Genomic DNA, 26,281 nt, shown 5'->3' with positions numbered 1-26,281 from the left:
TCCCCTACCCACCCACTCCCACTACTTGGCCTAGGCTTTCCCTTGTGCTGGGTCATATAAAGTTTGCAAGACCAAGGGGCCTCTCTTCCCAGTGATGGCNGATTAGGCCATCTTCTGCTACATATGCAGCTAGAGAATCGAGCTCAGGGGGTACTGGTTAGTTCATATTGTTGTTCCACCTACAGGGTTGCAGCCCTCTTCAGTTCCTTGGGTACTTCCTCTAGCTCCTCCATTGGGGACCCTGTATTCCATCCAATAGTTGGCTGTGAGCATCCACTTCGGTGTTTGCCAGGCACTAGCATAGCCTCACAAGAGGCCGCAATATCTAACTGGCCCATTTTCATAAGTGATGTTTTATAAGACAAAACAAAGCCATTATTTATTGTTATTGTTGTTGTAGTGGTCAGCATGGTTTGTTTAAAGATAAGATACATGGTAACCCAAGCTGACACAAGCTAAGGAGCCTACAGTTGGAACAGGAGTTGAATGTCACATTATCAGCTCCAAACTTGAATCTGCTCCAAAGTATTAAGTTAATGTCGGAAAAACAATGACATTTAAGAATTTTTTAATGAAACATTCAGTTATCTTGGTTCGCTGCAAGCCTTAGGGTTGAATGGCCCTCACCTGCCAGAAGTTGTCCTTTAAAGGAGATCCATCGTAGGCTGCTTTGTCTCTTAGAGATAATTGGTCTAGATAATGATAGCAACTTCTCTGGTTCCTTGGAGATGAAGGTTATATTAATATGCACTTAGTGGTTGCCACATGCAATACTGGTATTTGGCCAAGAGAAAATGGATGCTTCATCACTGTTCTTGTGCAACAAACCTTAAGCATGGGGCAGAGGAAACCCCAGGGCACTGCCATGCCTGGAAGAGACATTATGAGTTTGAAACTCTTCTCATTTGAAAAAGAAATCCTTCAATGCTTTAATAACTCTTGGTGTGCCCCCCAGGCCAGCAAGTGTTCCAGGCCTTGAGCTGGGTGGGAAGGTTGGCTGACTGAATTAGGGTCTTCATATTAACACTTTCCCAGAGGACTGTGACCAGGGTTACTGTCCCAGGAGAATCTCGACAGTCTGCTGCCTCTCTTTCCCATCTCTGCCTATCTGCCCCATCTTTTCTGAATAACCCCACCTCTGGAAAAGTCCCCTCTTCTCTGATTTGCTTAGTTCACCCCATGTTCCTGTCTCTTTATGTTTCTTCTCCCACTGCCTCCATGCTATTTATTTATTTATTTATTTATTTATTTATTTATTTATTTATTAAATGTTAATGCCCTTGCCATGTATGAGTCATATCAAGGTCCACATTTGCTCACAGTTCATTGGCATCAATGCTATTTTTATGAATTGAAATATTCCTGTATTTATTCTATTGTGCCCATTTTTTTTTACCTTACACACACACACACACACACACACACACACACACACACAATACACATGTGGCATGAAAGCAGGACTATTTGGGGAAATGACACAGTAAAGAAGCAGGGGGAGGCAAATGTGAACAAGGTGCGGTGACAGATATGCATGAAAATCCACAATGAAACTCATCTTGTACACCAACTTAAAAATTAAAGCCAAAGAAATTAAAGGCCTACTTGGTCAATTAATCAGACAAAAAAAATTCTATTCATACATACAGGCACATAGATGGGTGATGTATTTTACCACTTAGAAAAGTTGAAAAGTGGGGTCTTGAGAAATGGCTCATCAGCTAAGAACATTTTCTCTTCTTCCAAAGGTTCTGAATTCAGTTGCCAGCACTCACATTGGGGGCTCACAATTGCCTATAACTCCAGCTTTGGGAGTTCTGGGGTGCTCTATTGCCCTCCCTAGGCATACACATGGATTACACACACACACACACACACACACACACACACACACACACACACACACACACATGCTGTCATATCATGGTAGAAAGAATGATACCAGTCATCTTTATCCTCTTGGCCTTCTGTACATCCCTCTTCTTAGGTTCAATTTTTTTACAGGTTCCCTGGGCTCTTTCCAATACTGGAACACTGAAAAGTTTCATGTTGTCAAATTCAAGAATAAATACAGTTAAGTGAGCATTAAAAAAGTCACATGCAATTGTGTCAGGAGCCAGTAAGGAATTCTAATGGGATCTGGTTCAAAAGAGACGGGTCCTGACTGAGTTTAAAGCTTGGCAAATTCACTGTGTGACCTGTGTCGAATTACTCAGTTTGATGACTGAGAGAATAATGGAAATAATAGTATCTAATGGTTGGTGATACCGTTAGAAGTCAGTGCAACTGAAGTGTGTGTTGAGTACAGTGTGTTAGGTGTAATTATTTTTATTAAATAACTTTCTTATTGTCTGTGTCCCCCTCTCTATGTCCCTTGCCTAGAATGAATCGCACCGCATACACTGTGGGAGCTCTGCTTCTCCTCTTGGGGACCCTACTGCCAACAGCTGAAGGGAAAAAGAAAGGGTCCCAAGGAGCCATCCCGCCTCCCGACAAGGCTCAGCACAATGACTCTGAGCAGACCCAGTCCCCACCACAACCTGGCTCCAGGACCCGGGGGCGGGGCCAGGGGCGGGGCACCGCCATGCCTGGAGAGGAGGTGCTTGAGTCCAGCCAAGAGGCCCTGCACGTGACAGAGCGCAAGTACCTGAAGCGAGATTGGTGCAAAACTCAGCCCCTGAAGCAGACCATCCACGAGGAGGGCTGCAACAGCCGCACTATCATCAACCGCTTCTGTTATGGCCAGTGCAACTCCTTCTACATCCCCAGGCACATCCGAAAGGAGGAAGGCTCCTTTCAGTCTTGCTCCTTCTGCAAGCCCAAGAAGTTCACCACCATGATGGTCACACTCAACTGCCCTGAGCTACAGCCACCCACCAAGAAGAAAAGGGTCACACGCGTGAAGCAGTGTCGTTGCATATCCATCGACTTGGATTAAGTCAAAGCGGGCACATTCTGCCTGTCATAGCCATGCCGAGAGCCACACCCAAACCACCCGATTCCTACTTGGCTTAAACTTAGAGGCCAGAAGAACCAACAGTTGCTTCCTGGCTGGAGGCTGCTTATGCATAGTGTATACGCATGAGTGTGCACGGGTGCCTGTGGGTGTTTCCAAACACCAGCCGGAAACAGCCTTTGCTAGAAGGCACTTTCTGTTTACTCTGCTTCAGATGGTCGGAAATGCCCACACCACCGGACCCAAACACCCACAGGGGCAGGGCTGTAGTTGGCTTTGTCATTGTGTTCCATGTGCCTCCTGGGCACCAGGATTTCACTTGAGAATGAATACTGAACGGAGGAGGTAACTCTGAGGGCTAGACTCGGAACTATTCAGTGCTTGCCCTATGCACAACAGCCCATCCCTTTCTTGGCTCTCCCTGACATCTCAGTCTTAGCCCATGTTCCTAAATTAATTCACTTGACCGCGGGTGTAAATGTCTTTTATCTTGTGAAGAACCTTCAGAATGTGGGGAGACATGTGGTGATGGCAAACAGGACTGAGGATTGACACAGGAGCGGTGAAGCTGAGGACCAGTCTGGGCCAGTGAAGTTCAGTAGCAACATGTCCAGAGTTTAAAAGTTGTTTCCCAAAACAATATTAGCCTTGTTTTAGCAAAAGGGCTTTCCTGATATTTAAAAGAACCCAGACACACAGAGGACAAATATAATCAGAAAAAAAATAAATAAATAAAATAAAAACCAATTCTCTGTGCCGGCTTCTGTGACCTACTGATACTAGCTGTAACCCAATGTTAAGGGTGAAATATTGACCACTCCTGTTTTAAGAACCAAGTGAAATGTAAAAAAAAAAAAAAAAAAAAAAAAAAAAACACAAAAAAAATGTGGCCTCCTACTTTACTTTGCCTCTCTGGAGAACAACTGAGAGCCTTGTTCACTGGGGTAAGGAAAGGCAAAACCTTCTAAGCTTAGTTTTGCTGGATTAACATTGCTTGTCTGTCATTTCTGAAAAATGCTTCAGACATACAGAACCTTTCAATAAAATCCTGCTTTTCTTGAGGCCACCTGCCAATAAGAAACAGTGTAAGATGAAGAGCCACGTGCTGCATTTGAATTAGACATGTCTGGAGCCTTTTCTGTTTGGCTTTTGTCATAGGAGAGAATCAGAGGAGGGAGGGAGGGAGGATAGAGGNGAGAGAGAGAGAGAGAGAGAGAGAGAGAGAGAGAGAGATTGGCTAGGCAGTGTCTGGAGAAGGAAGGGCTGTGTTTGCCTCTACTTCATTTGCTCTCAGAGGGTCTATAGGAAAGTTCCATGAGGAAACCAGCACACCAGGGTACATTAATAAGCCACCTACTCCCAGTGGATCTATGTGGCACTGTAATCATTATGCCTACTAGGGATGCTGTCCTCTGAGTACACGTGGCCCCCCAAATGTCTACTTTGCATTTATGTCAGGACCAAAGTGAAAGGTGGGTGGGCCTTGCTACATTTTGGTTTGGCTAAGCAATACTCCTTAAGCCCGAGATTCTAGCTATAAATGCCCCAAATACTTTTTTTTTTTTTTTGTCTTTTCCTCTCAGAGTGATTAGTCAAGTTATATATCATTTGGAAGGCAGACATTCACTGCCCATCAAAGATACCACAGTCAAAGAACCATTGGAAGTAAAGAAACCTTTTATTTTGGTCTAGCCCACTCCCGTGTGACATCTAAACAGGAACCATATTGTAAGGCAAACGCTATCTTGAATTCCCAAAACAGCGGGTCTAATTTTGGAAGTTTAAAAGTCACTGCCGATGAATCCACACTAAATGAAGTTGCACAGGCAGAGCCTGTGAGTTGCATTTGTGCTGAGTGCTCCTTCCCCGAATCTCTGGGTCTTCCATATTCATAGCCAATAAGTCACAGGATGGATTAGATTAGGCCCACAAATGCAAAGGCAGACTTTGGAGGCTAGTGAAGAGAGAAAAATAAGAGAGGAGGAAGCTGAAAATGTAGGACCACACCAGAGATGAAAAAAAATGACAGTGCTGAGAAACATGTCGGGTCTAAATTCTGCCCCAAACATGCAGTATTGCTAAAAATAAAAAATAATAATCAAAAAAAGTTTGGCAGCCACAGTGACCTTCTAGGAGTTTGTACCGCAGTCTTTCATGTAAGTTGGATTTTGATTTGGTTCATGTCAAAAGGATTGCCTCAAAATTAACTTCTTTGAAACTGTCAGCAGCCTGAGTATCCTAAAAGCACACCACTAGCCACGGACAGGGATGTCTGCCTTCCTCACTGTGCCTATACTGGGTCTATCAGAAATATGTGTCCTCCGTCGTTTATTGGAGATGCCCTGTCGCTCGCTTATTTTGGATGCACCAGTGATGTAATGGTGCACATATTCTCCAACATGGTAGCAGAACTGTTCTTTGGCAAGATTAGTTGCGATCTCTATCTTACCTATTAAAATAACGCCAGAAACCACATAGGAATCTTATGGCCTTCGATTTGTGCTTGGCATTGAAAGAGGAAAAGCACATATCGTGGAAGTCCGAGTGCTTCTTAGCAATGGTACTCTTCAAAGCTGTTAAGTGAAAAACCTGGAGGAAAGGATAATTTCCACCGTGTGGAATGTGAATAAGCAAAAAGTTATGGTTATTTAATGTAATTAGGAATTCAAAGTCCTTCGGTTACTGTGATTTCAAACATATTTTCTTTCTCCATATACGAACAGAACATTTCTATACAAGAAGTCCTAGCTGAACGACTGAAAGAGATTCTATTGGTTTGTCATTTCTCAAGATATTTAATATCACCTACACTGTGTATTTAATATGCTTCAATCATTTTAAAACACCAAAGGATTATATAGGCTATGATAGAACTTGCTTTGGATGAGGGCGAGGCAGGATTTAATGGTCTCATAAAAGCTAATTTGACTTCAAGTTTTATGAATCTGTAACTAGAATTTTATTTTCACCCTAATAACATTCTATATAACCATTGCCAAACAAAGCAATCAATAAATTAAACCTCCTCTTTTTGTGTATGTGTGACTGAACTTTAACTGGTGGAAGTCTCTCAGCAGGGGCTGGGGGCAGGGAGGGAGCCAGGGATTCACCTGCCCCAGAGAGGGAAGAAGAAACAAGGAACAGAGATTTCTCTTCTTTACAGAGGAATCCTCTCATTGCTCCCATATCTTTTGACTCTTTTTGAGTTTAGTTGGGACCCAGGTGGCTAAAGACAGAGAAGGCTGGCCTGTGACTGGGTCTCCAGCAGTCTCTCCAAAGCCAGTTAGAAGGAAGAGCCCCCCCCCCCCCAGTTATGACAGAGTGGAGTGGTTATGCAAAACAGATAAGATGGTGGAGGAAAGATGAGGAGAAGGATTTGATTTCCATAGAGGAAAGAGTTGTGATGAAGCGAGTAGTCAGCCATCCCAGGGGCAGCCTTGGAGGAGACACACTTGGGTTTTCTTGGAAGCCTTTTTAAATGTGCTAGTTATCATTCCATAGAAATATAAGGAGAGTTAGTTCTTGGAGACCACGCAAGTTCTAGAGAGTTGTTCTCACCTGGACCCACACTATCACTTGGCATTGGGAAGCTGAAGACAGTAGCCAAACCCCAGCAGTTGTGTGTAAGGTGCTAATGATGCACACTGAGCAAAGAGTTTAATTTGTGTTGTTCCACAGTTCTCAGGACAGCTCGATGCAGAAGGCACTGCCATCCTCCCTAAGAGGGAGTCCCAGACTCTTGTGGTCTTACTGAATCACATCAGTCCTTAAAAATGGTAAGAATTCTCAGTAGAAGTGACTTCTCTCTAAGAACAGAACACAGATCCAACTATTGGTTATTGACTAAGGTCATCCTGAGGTTGCGTGAATAGTTCAGGATAGTTGCATGAACGCATTTAGAAACACTGAATTGAAGCTTATTTGCCACTCCTCTCCCCCTTTTCTAGATGTGGGGGTTGGGGGAGATGGGCTTGGGTCCTCAGGAAAGTCACACTCAGGAGGCAGCATCCAAATAAGGCTTGAAAGGTGAGAGTGGAGCTCAACAAAGAACTCTGCAGGCTTAAAACAACTTTGTCCCTCAGAAAGAAGCAAGGCATAAGGGAGACTCAGTGAAGGGACTAATTTCTGAGTTCAAGCCATTCTCCAGCCTCTGTCCCTTTTGCTACTGGGTTTATAAGCACTCACCACAGTGCTCTTGTTCAGCAGATAAACAAATTCTAAAGAAATAGGGAAAAACTAGAAACATGATATATTGGGAACATGATCTATATGGAAATGATGAGACAGAGACACAGAGACAGAGAAAGAGGAGAAGGAGAAAATTAGGAAAGGATACCCAAATTGAAATTGTAAGGTTGGAAAACTAGCAGCTAAAATAAACCTTATTAGTTAGAACATAAAACATGAGAAAGGAGGAGACAGGTAGGGAATGGAGAGGAGAAAGAAGATGAACTCAAATAGGACAACTCTAATTTCAATCCTTAGGTGGTAGAGGCAGACAGCTCTCTGTGATTTCAAGACCAGCATTGTCTAGATAGTAAGTTTGAAACCAGGCAGGTCTACATAGTACATAGACAGTGTATTAAACAAACACACAACAACCCAACCAAACAAGCAGTAAAACAACAAATATCATTCTTGACCTTACAAAAAAACCTTTTAAAAATGCATTACAAAAAAATTCTATGAATAACAGTATGAAAATATAGAATATAAAAATATATAGCCAAAGAAAAAGTCTGATCTTGTGCTTGTGTTATATAAATTTTACTAAAAATAGACCAATGATTTAAGAAAGTTCAGTTGCAATGAATAGTAAACCACTGCAAATCCTCATAAGTAAAATTTTGATTATAGCCAACCTAGTTATGAATTATATGTTCTGATGACACACTCTAAGTTTCTCTCTTTCCTCTTTCCCTTCTAGCTTACATTTGGGCAAGCTGACTAGAAAGCCGGGCTCCCTAAAGTGCAAATAATGGGGTGATCACACCCTGCCTCACAGGGGAACCTTAAGTCTTTAATTACCATAAAACCTAAAGCAAGTCTTTCCCTGTTTTCTGAGCTATGTTCAGAGCAGAACAGGAGTTAAGGATATCTTGGCCTCTTTGGAGTGGCGTGCCACCATTATCATCCAAGCAACTGAACCAAATTTTAGTCAGCAGTCCATATTGTTTAAGGAAGTATCCATAATACCCTTTCATATTCAAATTATGAAAAATGTCAAGTAGAACTAAATGTCAGAGTATAGCTAACATACTCCAGACAAAATATATATGTTTTTTTTCTCCTGTAAAGTAAGGTCCACATAGAATGAAATACTTCATTCACCAAATACTTAATGAAGCACGCATATTATTCCTTGCCAAGTTGTCCTTAAAAATAGAGGTGATAAGGCCAAGAAATGGCTCAATAGGCAAAAGTGCTTGCTGATGAGTCTGACCACTGAAGTGAGTCCCCAGAATTCACATGGTGGAAGGAGTCTCCTGCAGATCGTCTTCTGATCTCCACAGGCATGTCTTAATCTACATGCATAGCATGCATACACAGATACATTCACAGACATATACATACAGACACATAGAGACACAGACACACACATACACACACACATAGACACTCTCATACACTAAGATACAGACAGATACACATAGACGCACACACACACAGATACATACACACACAAAGACAGACAGATATAGACACAGACACACACACACATTCACTCACCCACACTCACACACTCTTACACACACACACACTCACACAGAGAGAGACACACTCACCCACATCCACCTACCCATATAGGCATACACACAGTACAGACACAAACACATATACCCACACACAGATACATGACCACATCCTCTCACTCTCACACACAAAACCATGCATACACATACACAAGCTCACATTCACACACTCATACACAGACACACAGATACACACACAGACACACACTCACCCACTCACCCACATTTACCCACCTATACACACAGTTGCACACACTCACACACACTCATACATACACATATGATTTTGCTGTTTTTTCGAGACAGGGTTTCTCTGTGTATCCCTGGCTGTCCTGAAACTCACTCTGTAGACCACTCTGGCCTCAAACTCAGAAATCTGCCTGCCTCTGCCTCCCAAGTGCTGGAATTAAAGGTGTGTGCCACCACTGCCTGGCCAAATATAATTTTAAAATTAAAAACATAGAAGAGTCAACAATTCTACATCATCCTTTAAGAGCAGTACTACATTGATTCCAAGTCTAGATAAATATACCATTAAAAATACAACAATAGACTAATATCCTTTGTGAATATTGATGCAAAAATACTAAGAAACTGAATTCATCTCTCTATAAAAATAATGTAAATGCCCTTGCCACATAGCTATCTTTAAAAGTAACTTGAAGTTATTCATCACACTAATAGGATGAGGGGCAGACACTGCTTGATCATTCAATAAATGGGACGACTCATTTGACATAATTTAACACCATTCATGATAAAAACCACTCAACACATTAGAAGAGAAAGGGACTTTCTCAACCTAAAATATGATGTCTGTGAAAAGTCTGCACGGATCTTTAGCACTAAGCTACTAAAAGGTTTCTCTTTTAAGAGAAGCAGCTAACAGGAAACCTTTCCCAATCTCTGTTAAGCATCACACTAGAGGGTCTACCCAGAACAATTTACACAAGAAAAAAAATTGGCAAAAAATAAGTGACAATATTTGTATTTTCAAGTGGCATTATCTTATAGGTAGAACGTGAAGGGATGAGCGGGGGAGCCCAGAAACAAGTTCAGCTAGGTGAGAGTATCAAAGACAAAAGCTAATCACAATTCTGTGCAATTGTATACATGGGCAATGTGAAAAAATTAAGCAAAGGATGCCACTTTCAGTCCTATAAAATATACAAAATTAGTACAGTTAAAAGAAATGGAATCATTGCTCACTGAAAATGATAAAATATTGCTTACAGATATTAAAAAATACCAAAATCAGTGGTTTATAAGAATTATTTTATATAGTTTATATAGTTTCTATAGTTTATAAGAATTAATGTTGTTCTACAGGGACAATGTCTATGAACTTTTGACTGACTTCCTTCTAGAAACCAACAAACTGATTCCAAAATTCATATAATATACATATATACATAAATATACATATACGTATTTTAACATGCCAGGCATCCTTCTCCCAACTATTAGGTTAGGCAGCAGAAACTCCTGTTTCTCCAAAACTCTTTTTATATTCTATTCCATGTCAAACTTTTTCTCCACACCAATTGTAGCCAGTCTTTTAAGTTACAAAGTCCCTCTCCACATTCTTACAGCTTCATTGACAAAGAACGCACTCACAACCTAACACTCTAATCCAGTTGCAAACCATTAAGGTGAGGAAAAGAAAGGCTTGAATTGAGGCAGTCCTAAAGCCCTGTTATAGTCTTGGTGAGTGCATGAAATTATAACAGATAGTGAATGTGTAAGATCCAGCTTGATGTCTCACGGCTTCAGCGTAGATGGTTTTACTGGACAGATGGTCGCTGAGATGATTAGATTTTGGGTCTGGCTAATCTCACTGCATTGTGTCTTTTATTTGTAAGGATTTTTTTGTAATCAAGATTTACATAAATACTGCCTTTATGAAGATCATTATATCCTCCCTTCCAGGTCAAAAGAGCAAGTCACTTCTAGACCCACCATGCACATACTTTTTTGTTTGTTTGTTTGTTTAACAGGGCAAAGAGTTTTCTTAAGCTGAGCTGTTTTGTAAAGGTAGGTAAAATCAACAAACTCTTTGGGACACAGAAGTAGAAAGAAAGGACTAAAAAAAAATCACAAGTATAAAAGGAGACATTATACCTGATACCATAGAAATAAAAGGAATGTAAGGACTACTAGAAAAAATTAGACATGAACAAACTGAATAGATTTGAAAACGTGACTAAAGTCCTCAAAGCATTCAACCCACCAAGGCTAAGTTGGAATTAATAAAATATTGAATAGCCCTTGGACTGGTGTGGAGTTTAAATTAAAAATTACACACTCTCAACTGAGAAAAATCCAGGACCAGATGGTTTTACTGACAGATTTGACATATTTCAACAAATTTAATGAAGAGTAAATTCCAATTCTCTTCTTCCCTGCCCCTCAAAAAAATGGAGAGGAAGGAATACTTCCAACTTTATTATGTAAGACCAGCACTACCCTGACAAAGATGTCAGCAGATGTCTTCAACACAATACTAGAAAACTGATGTAAATAGTTTAATTATAGTTCAGTAGGCAATTGCCGTTATTCTTGGGATACATGGATGGCCTAACATGTGAGACATATATTAAGAAGTATGTGTATAAAAAATCATATGTTAACCCAATTTGTATAGAAAAGGGTTTTGTCAAAATTTAACACCCTCTTATGGTTAAAAATTCTGGACTAACGAGAATAGGAAGGCAGCATCCAGTTGTAACAAAGGCCACATATAAAGAACTCAGAGCTGGCTACACATTCATAGGTGAGAAACAGTAAGACCAGAAAAGGGAAAGGAGGCTCCCCATCACGTCTCTATTTCTTATACTACTAGGAGTTATCGCCATAGCAGTTAGGCAAGAAAAATGAACAGAAGATTTCGACAAAAATTAAGTACAAAATTCAGTAAAGTTGCAGTGCTGCCACTTCAGTTTTTTGACACAAAGTCTCTCTTGTAGCCTGAAACTTTCTGATTAGGCTAGGCTGGCTGGCAGCAAGTCCGAGGGATCTAAATACCTCTCTCCATTCCCCCAGCACTGGGATGACATCACACATCACCATGTGGGGCTTTGTTGTTGTTCAATATGGGTTCTGAGAATCAAACTCTGGTCCATATGCCTTCACAGCGAGTGCTTTACTGTTACAGCTATCATTTCAGTCGTTCAGCATTAACACAACAGTCAAATCAGTGGTTATTTTAGATTTTAACAATGAGACACCTGGAAAAATTGAGAGAAAGNTGTCATTTAAAATACAACCAAAAGAAAAAAAATCATAAAATTAAGTTAACTAAGAATGTGAAACATTCACGTACTAAAAATTGTAGTACACTAGTCTAAGAAAATAAAAAAAGATGCTTACAAATGGTGAGACGTTATGTGTCCAAAGTCTGAAATATTTAATAATGTTGAATTGTCTATATTGCCTACAACAGTCTACTAATCCAATACAACTCCACTGCATTGAAAATGTCATTGGAATTGTATATAAATAGAAGGAAACATTGTAAAACTTATGAAATCACAAAAGACCATGAAGGAACAAATCAACCTTGAGAAAGAAAAGAAGGCTGGAGAGACTGACCACCCCTCTTGTTATCAAAATATATTGCACAGAAAACACAACTGTGATGTTGGAATAAAGACAGGCATAAGCAAATGGAACAAAATAATGAGTGCAGGAAAAATGTATACATAATCAACTGGTGTTTGACAAGGGCTCAATCAACAGAATGGGGAAAGGATGGTAGGTTAAACAAATGGTATGGGAAAATTGGGTACACACATTCAGAAAGTTAAATTGCACTGGTCTCTTATACTACACAAAAGGAAACTCAAATGGACTACAGATTTAAAAGGCAGACCTTAAATTGTAAAACTCCTAGAAGATAATATAGAAAAACAGTTGTCACCCTAGTGTGTGTAAGTATATCTGTGTGCATCCACACACACACACACATGTATGGGTGGAAACAGCTGTGCATGAGTGTGTGAAGCCAGAGGTTGACACTGGTTTCTTCTTCTATTGCTCTCTACCTTATTTTCTGAGAGCAAACTTCCCACTGAACCTGGATGGAGCTCACCAGGTGGGTGACCAGTGAGTTCCCAAGGGTCTTCCTTGCTCTGCCTGCCTGTACTGGACTTACAAAGCACGTGTTACCATGCCTGGCTTTCTATGTGGGTGCTGATGATCTAAACAATTTCTCATGCTTGCGCATCAAGTGCTCTTAACTGCTGACCCAAGACCTCAGCTCTAATGGAACACTTTTATAATGCTAGCTTGGGTAATGCTTTCATAAGACAGATTCCAAAAAACCCAACAAAATCTAAATAAAGAAGCAGTAATGTGATAAAATAAATCTTTTTACATGGCAAATAAGCAAATGGAAAAGGAAGGCAAACCACAGAATGAGAAATTATTTTCAAATGATTAAGCCAATAAAAGGTTAAAGGAGACACTTCCCCTACCTAACAGCAAGAAAGACAATAACAGCAAACTTCCACATTACAAAAGGCCCACTTATGTATGAAAGGTGCTCAATACCTCAAGCCATTATTGAAGTGCAAATCCGAACCACACTGAGATATTACCTCTTATAGGTCAGAATGGCAATTCCAAAACAAATAAGAAACAATGTATGTTCACAAGAACATAAGGAAATTAGGTTTTTTACACACTGTTGACAGGAGTGCAAAATCGTATACTACATTAGAAGACAGTATGAAAGTTCTTCACAAACATAAAAACAGAACTACCACACAAGCAAAGCATGGCCTTCTTCAGGTAGACCATTTGGGTATATTCCTGGGTATATGCGCAAGGGAATCAGAGTCAGCATATAATAAGTATGTTTATCCTGTTACTATTCATAATATCCATGTTATGAAATGAGTCTAGTTGTCTACCAAGAAATGAGTAGAATAAATAGAGGAAATATGGTATATGTATACAATAAGAATTATTCACACACAGGAGAACAAAATCCAGTCATTTGCTAGAAAATGAGTGAAGCTGGAGCTCATCATATTAAATGAAATATGTCAAACATGGAAAAACATCTTCCCCTCATATATAGACTCTCTATCTTAGAAAAGACATAAAGAAGAATGATGACTATTTGGGAAGAGGAATGTGACAGAGAAAGGGGAAAAGGTGGATTAGCTGGCCTTGGCAACAGTAAGTGACATGCATCTGTTAAAGTGTCCAAAGGAAATCCATTATTTTGTACAATAGATATACATTAATAATAATAATATAGATTAATTAAAGAGGAAAACAATTAAAATCAGAATTAATACAGGCAAATATACTCCTAGATATATGTCCAAAGGATTTGGAATTAAGAAGCCAAAATATCAATGTAGTGCTATTTATGACAGCCAGGAGGTAGAAACACCAATTAACAAATGAGAGAGAGAGAGAGAGAGAGAGAGAGAGAGAGAGAGAGAGAGAGAGAAAGAAGAAGGAGGAGGAGGAGGAGGAGGAGGAGGAGGAGGAGGAGGACTGGAGCACTGCTAAGTCTTTAAAACAAAAATTCTGCAACACTGATCTTTATGGTGTATTAAATAAGCTAGTCAAAACAAATACTCATATATATGAGGTCTCCCAGACATCCACAGCCAATATCAGAGTCAAATGATGGTTTCTAGGGATAGGGAAGGGTGGAGATAAACAGTCACGTATCAACGGATACACTTTCAGTTAAACAAGGAAAGCAAGTTCTAGAGATCTGTTGTGTAGTATTGCACCTTTAGTCACTGACACTATATTAACAGTTGACATTTTATTCAAGGTTGGTTTTTATGCCTTATATGTCCAAATAAAATGAAATACAGGTAATTGACTATTTCCTTGCATTGCAAATAACTATTCTTTCTCATTGTTGTAGCTCTCTAGTCTTTCTTGTTCTTTCCTTGTTTATCATTAAGTACCATAGCACACACATTGAAGCTGCTCCACTGGCTTCCAGATAATCCATGTTACAAGTGGTATTATGAAATGTAGAATCCTGGAATGTGGAAACTTATCATCCCATCACAGTGACAGCTAAAGTTACATGTGGGGAGGATTTTAAGAAGGTCTAATGTTTTAAAGAACAACCCTTTCATTATTCCACATGGTACCACTCTCCTGGCATTTTTTTTTTTTTGTCCCTTTCTAGATATGGGCATATCATGACATCATATGGCAATAATCCTTGTTCCAATTGATCAACATGATGGGTTTTGGAAAAGAACTTGAGACAAAGTCTATAAGAATCTTCTTTAAGGGAATGATGTCAAGGCTCATCACGTGAAGATATTTGCTGCCAAGTCTGACAACCTAATTTCAACCCCAGGACCCACAAAGTCGAAACCAACTTCCACAAATAGTTAGCTGTCCTCTGACTTCTACCTGTGGGCCTTGGCATGCAGGCATATGCTTGCACACACACACACACACACACACACACACACACACACACAAAATAAATAAACAAAATAGAAATTTTAAAAGACTTTTTAAAAATTTGAATATGAAAATGGAAGAAAGGCCATTCCCTTCTTTAGCCTCATAAGTTACAAAAAGCTTGTAGACTGGAGTGTAATGATTCTTATCTTCCCTCAGTATATAGAAGAAACCCACGGAAGAATGAAGCCCCATGCATTGCAAAACAGAACCAGGAGATGGAGCATTTTATTGAGCCAATGTTTCCCCAAACTGAGGCACATTTGAAGTCAGCCCAATATTACTCTGTAACAGGTAGCACATTTCGTAGTCTTAATCGACAAACAGTTGTCATCTTACAAATTGTCTCATAGAGTTCTGGGGGTGATTATGTAGAGGTTCTGACTCAGAATCAGGTTGTAAGCAAGGTGTCATGGAGGCTGTAATCCCCTAAAGGCTGGGCTGGTGTTGGAGAATATACTCCCAATATGGAGCACTTCCATGGCTAGTGACTATTTGGAGCTCTCAAGAGTCCCATACTGTGGACCTCTCTTTTGAATAGAAATGGCTTCCTCCAGAGTAAATTATCCAAGAGAAGGCACAGTGCCTTTCATGATTTTATCTCCAAGGTTACATACTTTTGCATATACTGCCTGGTCTGCTAGAAGCAAGTCTTCAAGTTTTCCCAACAGTCAAGAGGAAGGTGCCAAGACTACCTCTTAAAGGGAAAAGTCTCAGGGAATTTGTAGCTATCTTTTAAATCTGTTATGCTCTCAGTTAAATACATTAATAAATGTCATTTTTGTCTCAGCTTGATTTGGGTTTCTATGAATTACAGCCCCAGAGTCCTGGACAGTATCTATACCCGGGTGTCCTATTTGTTTTGTTTGTTAACTTAACACAAGCTAGAGCTATCTAGACAAAGGAATCCAGAGCAGATTACCTAGAGGCAAGGGGGGGAGGCATTTCTAATTAACGATTGGTGTGGGAGGGCCCAACCCAATTGTGGGTGGTGTCATTTCTGGGCAAATGTTCCTGGGTTATGTAAGAAAGCAGGCTGTGTAAGTCATGAGGAGTAAGCCAGTAAATAGTGTTCCTCTATGGCTTCTTCTTCAGTTCCTGACTCCAGGTTCCTTCCTTGAGTTCCTGCTTTGACTTCACTCAGTGATGGAGTGTAACCTGAGGACTATAAGCTGAAATGTGTCCTCCCAATCCCCAAGTTTCTATTGGTCATGCTGTTTATCACAGCAGTAGAAACCCAAACCAAGACTCAGAGTCACTAAGAAAGCTTCCAACATACTTTTTTTTTTTTTTTTTAAATTCATGTTAACCTAGTGAACCTTTCGTATGTATGCAGGTGGAGATGTGGGATGCTCACTGGTCTACATCTGTGTAGCAGTAATGCTGAATGTCAACTTGACAGGATCTAGAATCATCAGAGACAAACTTCTGTCACAGTATATGGGGGGTTATCTAGATCAGGTGAACTGAAGTGGGAAGATTTACTTTATCTGTTGGGCTGAATAAAAAGAAGACAAGTAGCTTCTTACTGGCATCCATAGCAACCGTCACTGGCTGCCTCCTGACCAGCTATCCTATGCTACCAAGACTTCCCCTATATGACAGACTTAACCCTTGATCTGTGAATCAGAAGAAACTCCTTTTTGTCAGACTATTTTTCAGTCAGGGACTAAGATAAGCCATCAGTGGCATCCAAGCTGGTGCTGTAGAAGGCAAAAACCTTTGCATACAGTAGGTGATCACCCAGCCTGTCTGCTTTACAGATAGGAGCTAGCAACTGACGCCATGGAGGGACCCGATACGCTATCTATTCCATTCCCTCCACTCTCTGTCTAAATAGCAAATCAACATCTTTTCAGTATAGGTCAAAATTTTGGATCCCGTGAAGATTTCATTTAAATCATCAAATTTGTATTATTTTTAATTTGTATTCATTTTAATTGTGTTCTCATAGCTTTAAAATTCTCTGCTTTTATTTTCATGGAGTTTCACAAATTCATAGTGTAGTCATCAGACTGTAACAAAAGTTATACTTTCTATTATTTAATAGAGGGCTATAAATTAAAAGAAAACATGCTTTTGCATACAATATTTCATTTGATATTCTTTAATTTTTGGCAAAATACAGTACATTATTCCCATAATTTCCATTTAGATGTGAATAATTTAAAACCAGAAGTGAAAAAATATTTGCAAAATATTGTATGAGTGATTGTTTTCTTTTAATTCCATAGGAAAATGTTTCAGAGTTAAGAACAAAGTGGGGAAAAATAATTTCTTTTCTTCTGGTTTTACACAGTCGTGGGGGACATACAGTGTATGAAGTTCATAAGAACTAGCATTTGTGTGACACTGGCATGACCCAGTCACAACCTTGGATTTTGTTTTCAGTAATGGATATTGAATCTAGAGTTTTGCCTATGCTAGTCAAGTGCTCTGCTATAGCTCCAGCCTAATCAATGAGCTTTGATATTGATGAACAGCTGTAGTGGGTTTGGTTGGTCAGGAACCCACTTAGTGGCCCTCTAGGCAGACTTTGATGACAGAACTCAGCTTCCTATTCCAGGACAGACTGTTCATTCCCTCACTTGATCCACATGCTGGAATGTGAGACCCTTTCCTCCACATCACTTTGCAGGAGTCCACTTTGGCTGTGCTATGGTAATGACAGTTTCAAAGAGGAAGAACCCATAATGTCTCCCAGACATACTACAAAGGAAATATAAGTCATCAGATAGTAGGATCTGGAGCTGGGCCAGGATAACTTGACTCTTCTTGTAGAAGGTGCCGTGGGATCGCTAGTGATGGCAGGTGATGGGAGAGGCCTCCTCTACTTTATGTCTTGTCTGAAAGATGATAACCATGATAATAAATTTAGTGCCACATTCTTTACAGTGCGTTCATCCGACTCCTAGAACAAAGCCATAAACTATAATGGGATCCATGATGCTTCCCATTATTTTGACATTCATTTCTACTCTTCACTTTTTTCTCTTCTGGCAAAATTGGGCTTTATGAATTGTACTTTCGGCAGAGATGGGAGAAGGCAGGGTGGAGCGAGGTACACATTTTAGAAACAACGGGAAATTGTGACTATCAAATTAAACCTAGGGAAGACAAAATGTTTTTGCCATTGTGTATAGAGGCATACTGTATACCTATAAATTGTATAGTTTATATTGTATATCTATAGATATACAGACATATTGTAACACACAGAGTCCTAGGGGTAGCCCAGATCCTTTTCAGACTCATAGGCTATTGAATGATGTTAACATCCTAATTAAGAACTAACTTTTATAAGTTAGCTGTTAGAAGATAGTTGCTGTTTTGGTTTTTTCCAAGTAGGAAAAAACGTTGAGGATGTTCCACTCAACTCCAGAGAGAGGCTGAGATTATTAAGTCATGGGAGAATAGAAGTGGGTTTTAAGGACAAGCTGTTTGAGTTGCTTGCCCTGGGTCTCAGCACATCTAAGTCACCACTCCAGTTACTGGTTTTGTTTATATATATATATATTTAAGGCTAAAATAGTTCTTCTCTTCCTTGCTGCTCTCTCCCTTCATATTTTCAGATACTAGAAACACCCGAATGCCAGATTCCTACTGAATTCCCTCTTCACTGTGTATTCACTATTCTAGAGGAACTGGACATGATTCAAAACTGAATTAAAGAGCTATTAATGTAGATAAAAATGTCACACATGAAAACCCACTTAATTCCACCCTCATACCCAGAAACTGGAGCCCTGCATTCTGATTCTTCCTCCACTTTCCCATCTCTGAGATTTCTCACATAATCCATTGAAAATATACTTCCATCTGTTTATCCCTTTCTGGAGACCTGTCAATCATGACATACCTGTCAAGGATGATAGTCTTTCATCAACAAAAGAGGCACTCAGTAAATGACGAATTGAGACTGTGGGAAAGAATCCTGTGTCTTGGAGATGGTGAGCAGGCTAGGACCATGGCCACGTCTTGGTCATTTCTCTTTCTGATTTTGTCAGAAATGATGTCAAAAAGTCCTTCCCCTGAAAGATCAGGGGTTGGGAGAATAGCTGAGGCAGAGCAAGATTGAGAGGTAAGATGTGAAGACAGACAGTTTTGTTCTTTGTTACAGAAAGGTGCTTATGAAAGGAAAGAAACCAAAATCAGTAGGAGGACATTGTAGAAGTAATGGAAGGAAAAATATGCATAAGATGGCAGTGGGGGGGGGGGACAAGCAATGGGAGATTCCTAACAATTCACATTCTCTGCCATATCCTGACTGTGTTAACTCACAGCCAAATGCTGCTGGGAGCTTTTGTGTGGTATCCTGAGCACAGATCTGTTTCCATTGTCTGTAGTTTATTCTGTTTGGGGGATGAAGAATTGATGAGAGAACTACTGAGTAACTGGAAAATACTAATACTGATACTTCATTGATTATTCTGCCCTGAAGTACTCTGAAGGAGGAAATAGTCTGTGTTTGTGCAGTTTGTTCATGATAGAGTCGGATGTATGTGCTAACTGAAGACACTCTGGGTTTTAATACCGAGAAAGGCTTTGACAGTGTTTTAATGCTTGCTCATGCCACACTGCAATGTGTAAAGGAATCAAGAATTTGTATAGATACAAGCACATTTCTACACAAGGAGCACCATTTATCTTTCTTTTAAAAGTGTTTGAATATTTTATAGTAAGACAAATTGCTTTTCATAGCAAAAATATAGGGGGAAATGAACACCAGCTTTCAACTAAACGTTTGTTGACTCAGTCCCCAACTGTGACTTGGGCATTAAAACTAATTCAAATAGTGCAACAAAAGTGTTTTCTCAACTAGTAAGTTAGCTACAAAACCCAGAATTTTCTGCTTTGGGGGCCTCGAGTCTAGAGAGGGTTGGATCACAGACTGGCCTAAATGGCATGGCCTTGAGCTCTTGAAGACCTCACAGATGAGAAACGAGACTCTGGGGACAAAATTGTCAGTACATTTTTATATGATCCCAAAGAGTGTGTTTCTCTTTGAAACTATAAGGAGTTTGACTGATTCCCCCAATCTGCTTCCCTGAGAGTTGAAAAAGCCATGTACCCTAGACCCCCAGAATATGAGAGAGTGGATGAATCCCGCTATTGGTAGGTAATGTGATCTGCCTTTTGTAGCAAGCCAGAAGCCAGATGTCCCCTCCCCTTTGATCTGAATAACACTTTAGGCTGCAGACAATAAGATTGGTTTTAAATTTATTGTCTCTTTGATTTCTGCATTCTAATGCTTTTTAAATTCTTTAAGCAAGACAAGGCTATATATAGGCAACTGGGGTGGTTCAATGAAGGCCAAAAACATGCCAGTAGCTTATAAGCGGGGGACCAGGAAGAGCCAAATGCACTTTCTCTATAAGGAAGCAAAGCCTCTTTACTTGGGACAGGAACTTTAATCTAGTTGTTTTTACCCTGAAACAAAGGTTCTGCCTTACGGACTCAGTCAGATGTACAGAAATGTTCCCTTCAGAGCATCTCTTACTAGAGCAGTGAAGAAGAGCTTGATTCAAGTGAAGGAATTCCAAGCTGAGTCCCCTCTTCTGCTGCTATGCCCCCGCCCCTCTGTGAAAGCTTTCTTTTCCGCCTTGTTCTTCCCAGCGTGTAGCCTCTGTCAGCCTCTGAGGCAGTTTAATTTCACTGTAGCCATGGAGTTGTAAATGTGAACCCTGTCTCATCCAGTGCCCACGTATGAGGAGTTAAGTAGCCTTTGGGAACCTCCCTCAATGACTTTCACTGACAATATAAAGTAGGCTCCCATTTGAATGGCTGAAGGCATTTGGCCCAGCATCCACCTACAAAAGAGTGCAACCACACATGATTTCCCCCCAAGACATCAGCCTGTTCTGGACAGAACACCCCGTGCTGGTGGAGAAAGGTTCAAGTCTCAGAGCACTTTCATTAGTTTGGGGCACTGGGGCATTAGGTCAGTCAATACTTCCCTTCACCTCTGCTTTCTTACCTGGAATAGTGTATAGACTCACATTAGTAGAACATTTAAAATCTTCCCATAGTCAAAATCTTACCTGAGCCCAGTGAAATAGCTAGTGTGGTCCCATCCTTCATATTTCAGGGTGACACTGACTTAAAGGTGTCCAGAGGTCAGACAAGCCCAGTCTTTAGTCTGAGGGAAAAGGTGTTTCTAGACTTGCTTACACCTTCCGGAGGGCTTGGCTTTTTTTTTTTTTTTTTTTTTTTTTATTTTTTTTTGTCTTGTTTTTTTTTTTTTTTTTTTTTTTTTAAGCCTTTGCCAACAGATGCAGCAGTTAGAGTACAAACCCAGTCCTTCTTGCCAGGAATGCCCTCCCAGTTTCTTCCAGAAGACAAGCGTCTAAAGCCTGCAGTGAGATGGCAGAGAAGAAAACAAGCAACAAATGCTGGTCCCCAACCCCATCCCCGCTTTCTGGCTTTCTGGGGTGCGGTTTATCTTTGTAGTGTGGGAGCAGAGTTCAGCCTGCCCTGTTATGTCAACACATCTCTCAGGTTTTCCAGACAGTTTTCAATCAATTCCTTGGATATCAGGTATTGGGCTATAAACCATTTCTTCCTACTTTATGGTTGTGAAATATGAACTACAGCCACAGCTGAAGCTTTTAAGTCTGATGTTGATGGCTCCCAGGAGAAGCTCTTCGCCAACCTGCATGGCTTTCAGGAGAGGTGAGGGCTCAGGAGGAGAGCACGCCCTGTGTTCACTAAATCACACTTCCCCAGGACATCTTTCTCAGCAGTCCCAAACTTGAAGTTTTGAAGAAAAGATAGGGCTCAAGCTGTACGGGTGTTCTATTCAGGGCTGAGAAACTCAGACTTTTATTGTTAGCATTTTGATCAGATATACATCCTTTCTCTATCCACTGCTGCCCACTGCAAAGAAGTTTCTTTCACTTAGGCTAAGGGCAGTTTTGAGTATATGAGTATAAGCATAAATATTAAGAAGTTGATTTGACAGTATGACCATCTAGTAAAATAACAACAGCTAGTTCTACCCTGGTACGTGGAACCACCACAGTTACCAATTTTTCACCAGGATTATAGCACCAGACAAGAAATTGCCTCTGGAGCGACAGGTCTAAAGTCCAATCAGAAAGCCATTAGTTACTACCTAACAGTGTGCCCCTCCCGTACCAGTGATGCTACCTTACCTAACAGTTTGATATTACAACATGCATGGTCCATCACTGGGTAAGACCGTTAATGATTTTTCTCCCCTCCCCCCGGGAACCTGAATAGCATGTCCTAGAACTATGCAAGCTGACTAGTGGGGAGGAAGTTTCCAGGTAGGGTTCTGATCGATTTCTCTGTGTCTTGCAGCCAAAATGTCACATACACTATTTTAAATCTAGGTTTCCACTTCTGTAAGCTGCTACTGCACTTTGAGTATTGTTTCCTTTGTGGAGAAACTTTTTAACCACATAATCCTATTTGTCAATTTTTGGTACTATTTCCTGTGCTACTGTATATTTTTTTTCTTAAAAAAAAATTCTTGCTTCTTTTTATATTTGGAAGAGTTCTTACCAATGTTTTCCTCTACCAGTAGATACATTATTATGAAGAAGTGCCACTTCTTATTAGCTTTTCTTTTCTTTCTGGTTAGGAGACTTTTTAATGAATGTTCCTATTTCCTTAGAGTAACATCAGATAGTTTACCTGATCTTGATTTCACTTTGGTAAGTGGTTTCTGTCTAGAAAATCATCCATTTCATTTAGATTTTCCAGTTTTGTGGAATACAGACTTTTGAAGTAAGACAATATATTTTTTTAAATTTGCTTAGTTTCAGTAGTTATGTTTCCCTTTTCATTTCTGATTTTGATTTTGTTAATTTGGATACTGTCTCTGTGTCTTTTAGTTTGGCTAAGGGTTTGTCTATCTTGTTGATTTTCTCAAACAACCAGCTCTTGGTTTTGTTGGTTCTTTGTCTTGTTTTCTTTGTTTTTAGCTGAATGATTTCAGCCCTGATTTTCATTATTTTCTGCCTTATTAACTCCTATTCAGTGTGTTTGCTTCTTTTTTTCTAGAGGTTTCAGGTATACTTTTAAGTTGCTGGTATAAGAACTTTCTGATTTCTTTTTTCTTTTTTAAAGAATTATTTATTTATTATATGTAAGTACACTGTAGCTTTCTTCAGACACTCCAGAAAAGGGAGTCAGATCTCATTACGGATGGTTGTGAGCCACCATGTGGTTGCTGGGATTTGAACTCAGGACCTTCAGAAGAGCAGTCAGTGCTCTTAACCGCTGAGTCATCTCTCCAGTCCCGACTTTCTGATTTCTTTATGGAGGCATTTAGTGCTATGAACTTTCCTGTCAGCACTGCTTTCATTGTGTCCCATAAGTTTGGGTATGCTGTACCTTCATTTTCATTGAATTCTAGAAAGGTTTTACTTTTTTTCTTTATTTCTTTCATGACTATGTGATCATTAAACAGAGAGTTGTTGAGTTTCCATGAGTATGTGGGCTTTCTGTTGTTGAAGTCTAGCCTAAATCCATGGTGATCTGATAAAATACAAGTGGTTATTTCAATCTTGTATCTGTTGATGCTTGCCTTGTGCCCACCTATATGGTCAGTTTTGGAGAAGTTTCTGTGAGGTGCTAAGAAAAAGGTATATTCTTTTGTTTGGGGGTGAAAGGTTCTGTAGATATAAGTTAAATCCATTGGTTCAAAACATGCAAATATCATTGTTTCTCTGTTTAGTTTCTGGTTTGCTGTCTTGTCTATTAGTGAGAGTGGGGTGTTGAAGTCTCCAACTACTATTGTGTGGTTTTCAGTGTGTGATTTGAGCTTCAGTAAAGTTTCTTTTACAAATGTGGGTGCCTTTGAATTTGGGCCATTGATGTCCAGAATTGAGACTTTATCTTCGTGGATTTTTTTCTTTGATGAGTGTAAAGTGTCCTTCCCCATCTCTTTTGATTACTTTCAGTTTTGTTGGATATCAGAATGGCTACTCCAGCTTGTTTCTTTGGTCAGTTTGCTTAGTAAACCTTTTGTCCAGTCCTTTATGCTGAGGTAGTGGCTATTCTTGTTGCTGAGGTGTGTTTTCTGCATGCAGCAGAATGATGGATCCTGTTCGTATCTAGTGTTAGCCTGTGTCTTTTTATTGGTGCATTGAGTCCATTGAACTTGAGCAATATGAATGAGCAGTGATTGTTATTTTCTGTTATTTTGATGTTAGAGGTAGTATTGAATGTTTCTCTTCTTCTGTGAGATGATTTATTTCTTGTGTTTTCTTGGCTGTAGTTACCCTTCTTGTGTTGGAGTTTTCCTTCTAGTGTTCACTGTAGGGCTGGATTAGTAGAAATATATTGTTTAAATTTGGATTTGTAATGGAGTATCTTGGTTTCTCCACCTATGGTGATTGAGAGTTTTGCTGGGTATAATAGTCTGAGCTAGCTTTTGTGTTCTCTTAGGGTCTACATGATATCTGTTCAGGATCTTCTGGCATTTAGAGTCTGTTGAGAAATCAGGTATAATTCTGATAGATCTGCCTTTATATATTACTTGGCCTTTCCCCCCTTGCAGCTTTTAATATTCTCTATTTGTTCTGTGCATTTAGTGTTTTGATTATTATGTGAAAGGAGAATTTTCTGGTCCAATCTATTTGGTGTTCTGTAAGCTTCTCGTATGGTTATAGTCATCTCTTTATGTTAGGGAAGTTTTCCTCTATGATTTTCTTGAAAGTATTTTCTAGAACTGGAAATCTTCACCTTCTTCTATTATTCATAAGTTTAGTCTTTTCACAGTGTGCCCAATTTTCTGGATGTTTTGAGTTATGGATTTTTTATATTTTTTGACTGATGCATCAATTTCTTCTATGATATCTCCTATGCCTGAGAATCTCTCTTCCATCTCTTGTATTCTGTTGGTGATACATTTGTAGTTCCTGTTCTCTTAGCTTTTCCAACTCCAAGGTTGCCTCCATTTGTATTTTCTTTATTGCTTCTATAGGCATTTATGTGTCTTGGACAATTTTATTAATGTCTTCACCTGTTTGAATTTCTTTAAGGGATTTGTTTCCTCTTGAAGAGTTCCCACATGATCAATTGTCTTTTCCTGTAAATTTGTCAATTTTCTTTAAGGGATTTATTTACATCCACTTAAAGTCCTGTATTATCTTCATGAGATGAGATTTAAGATCATAGTCTTGTTCCTCAAGTGTGGGATATTCAGGGCTTGCTATACGAGAGCTGCATTCTGATGGTGCCATATTCTACTGGCTTCTATTGATTATGTTCTTGTGTTTGTCTTTTGCCATCTGGTTGTCTCTGGTGTTGGCTGGCTTGGTAGTCCCTGGATGTCTGAGGTTGGAGCAAGCCTCTTGGGAGGCAGGCAGAGCTGTGGGGCTACTAGATGTTTAAAAAGAACCAACTTTAGGCAGCATGAACTTATTTTGAATTTTCAATTACCTTTTTATTTTACTTTCTTTGAATTTATTTACTCGTATTTTCCTTGTTTCCTGAGATGGATGTTAGCTACTAATAATGAGCCTTCTTTCATAATTGTAAATTTATCACTATGAAGCTCCTCTTGAATACGCCAGTATTTTTTGCCCACTTCCACAATCTTTTCCAGGAAATGTTACCACCCAATGTCAAAATACTTTCTTATTTTCATCATTATTTATTTTACTCACAGTTATTTAGAACTGTATTTCTTTTTTTAAAATTTTTTTCTCAAAAAATTTTTATTATTATTTTCTTTATTTACATTTCAAATGCTTTCCCGAAAGTTACCTATCCACCCCCCCCGCCCCTGCTCCCCTACCTACCCACTCCCACTATTTGGCCCAGGCCTTCCCTTGTGCTGGGTCATATAAAGTTTGCAAGACCAAGGGGCCTCTCTTCCCAGTGATGGCCGATTAGGCCATCTTCTGCTACATATGCAGCTAGAGACACAAGCTCAGGGGTTATTGGTTAGTTCATATTGTTGTTCCACCTACAGGGTTCAGTTCCTTGGGTACTTTCTCTAGCTCCTCCATTGGGGACCCTGTGTTCCATCCAATAGTTGGCTATGAGCATCCACTTCGGTGTTTGCCAGGCACTGGCATAGCCTCACAAGAGGCTGCAATATCAGGGTCCCTTCAGCGGAATCTTGCTGGTATGAGCATTA

The 26,281-nt window shown here is 39.8% G+C and overlaps 1 protein-coding gene across 2 annotated transcripts in view; it reads left to right on the top strand.

The window, feature by feature from the left end:
• Grem1 (gremlin 1, DAN family BMP antagonist) overlaps positions 1-3,792 on the top strand; it is a 10,123-nt gene extending 6,331 nt beyond the window's left edge. For both annotated transcript variants that reach the window (XM_021194374.2, XM_029536620.1), the window contains exon 2: positions 2,383-3,792. In XM_021194374.2, coding sequence (XP_021050033.1) covers positions 2,383-2,938 — 556 coding nt within the window. In that variant the 3' untranslated portion in view covers positions 2,939-3,792. The remainder of the gene's footprint in view (positions 1-2,382) is intronic.
• Positions 3,793-26,281: the final 22,489 nt, after the last annotated feature.

Source organism: Mus pahari, chromosome 3 (assembly GCF_900095145.1).
Source record: "Mus pahari chromosome 3, PAHARI_EIJ_v1.1, whole genome shotgun sequence".
In the NCBI taxonomy this organism is placed as follows: Eukaryota; Metazoa; Chordata; class Mammalia; order Rodentia; family Muridae; genus Mus; species Mus pahari.
Note: the sequence above shows the minus strand (reverse complement) of the source record. Positions and strands in the feature narration are given on the sequence as shown.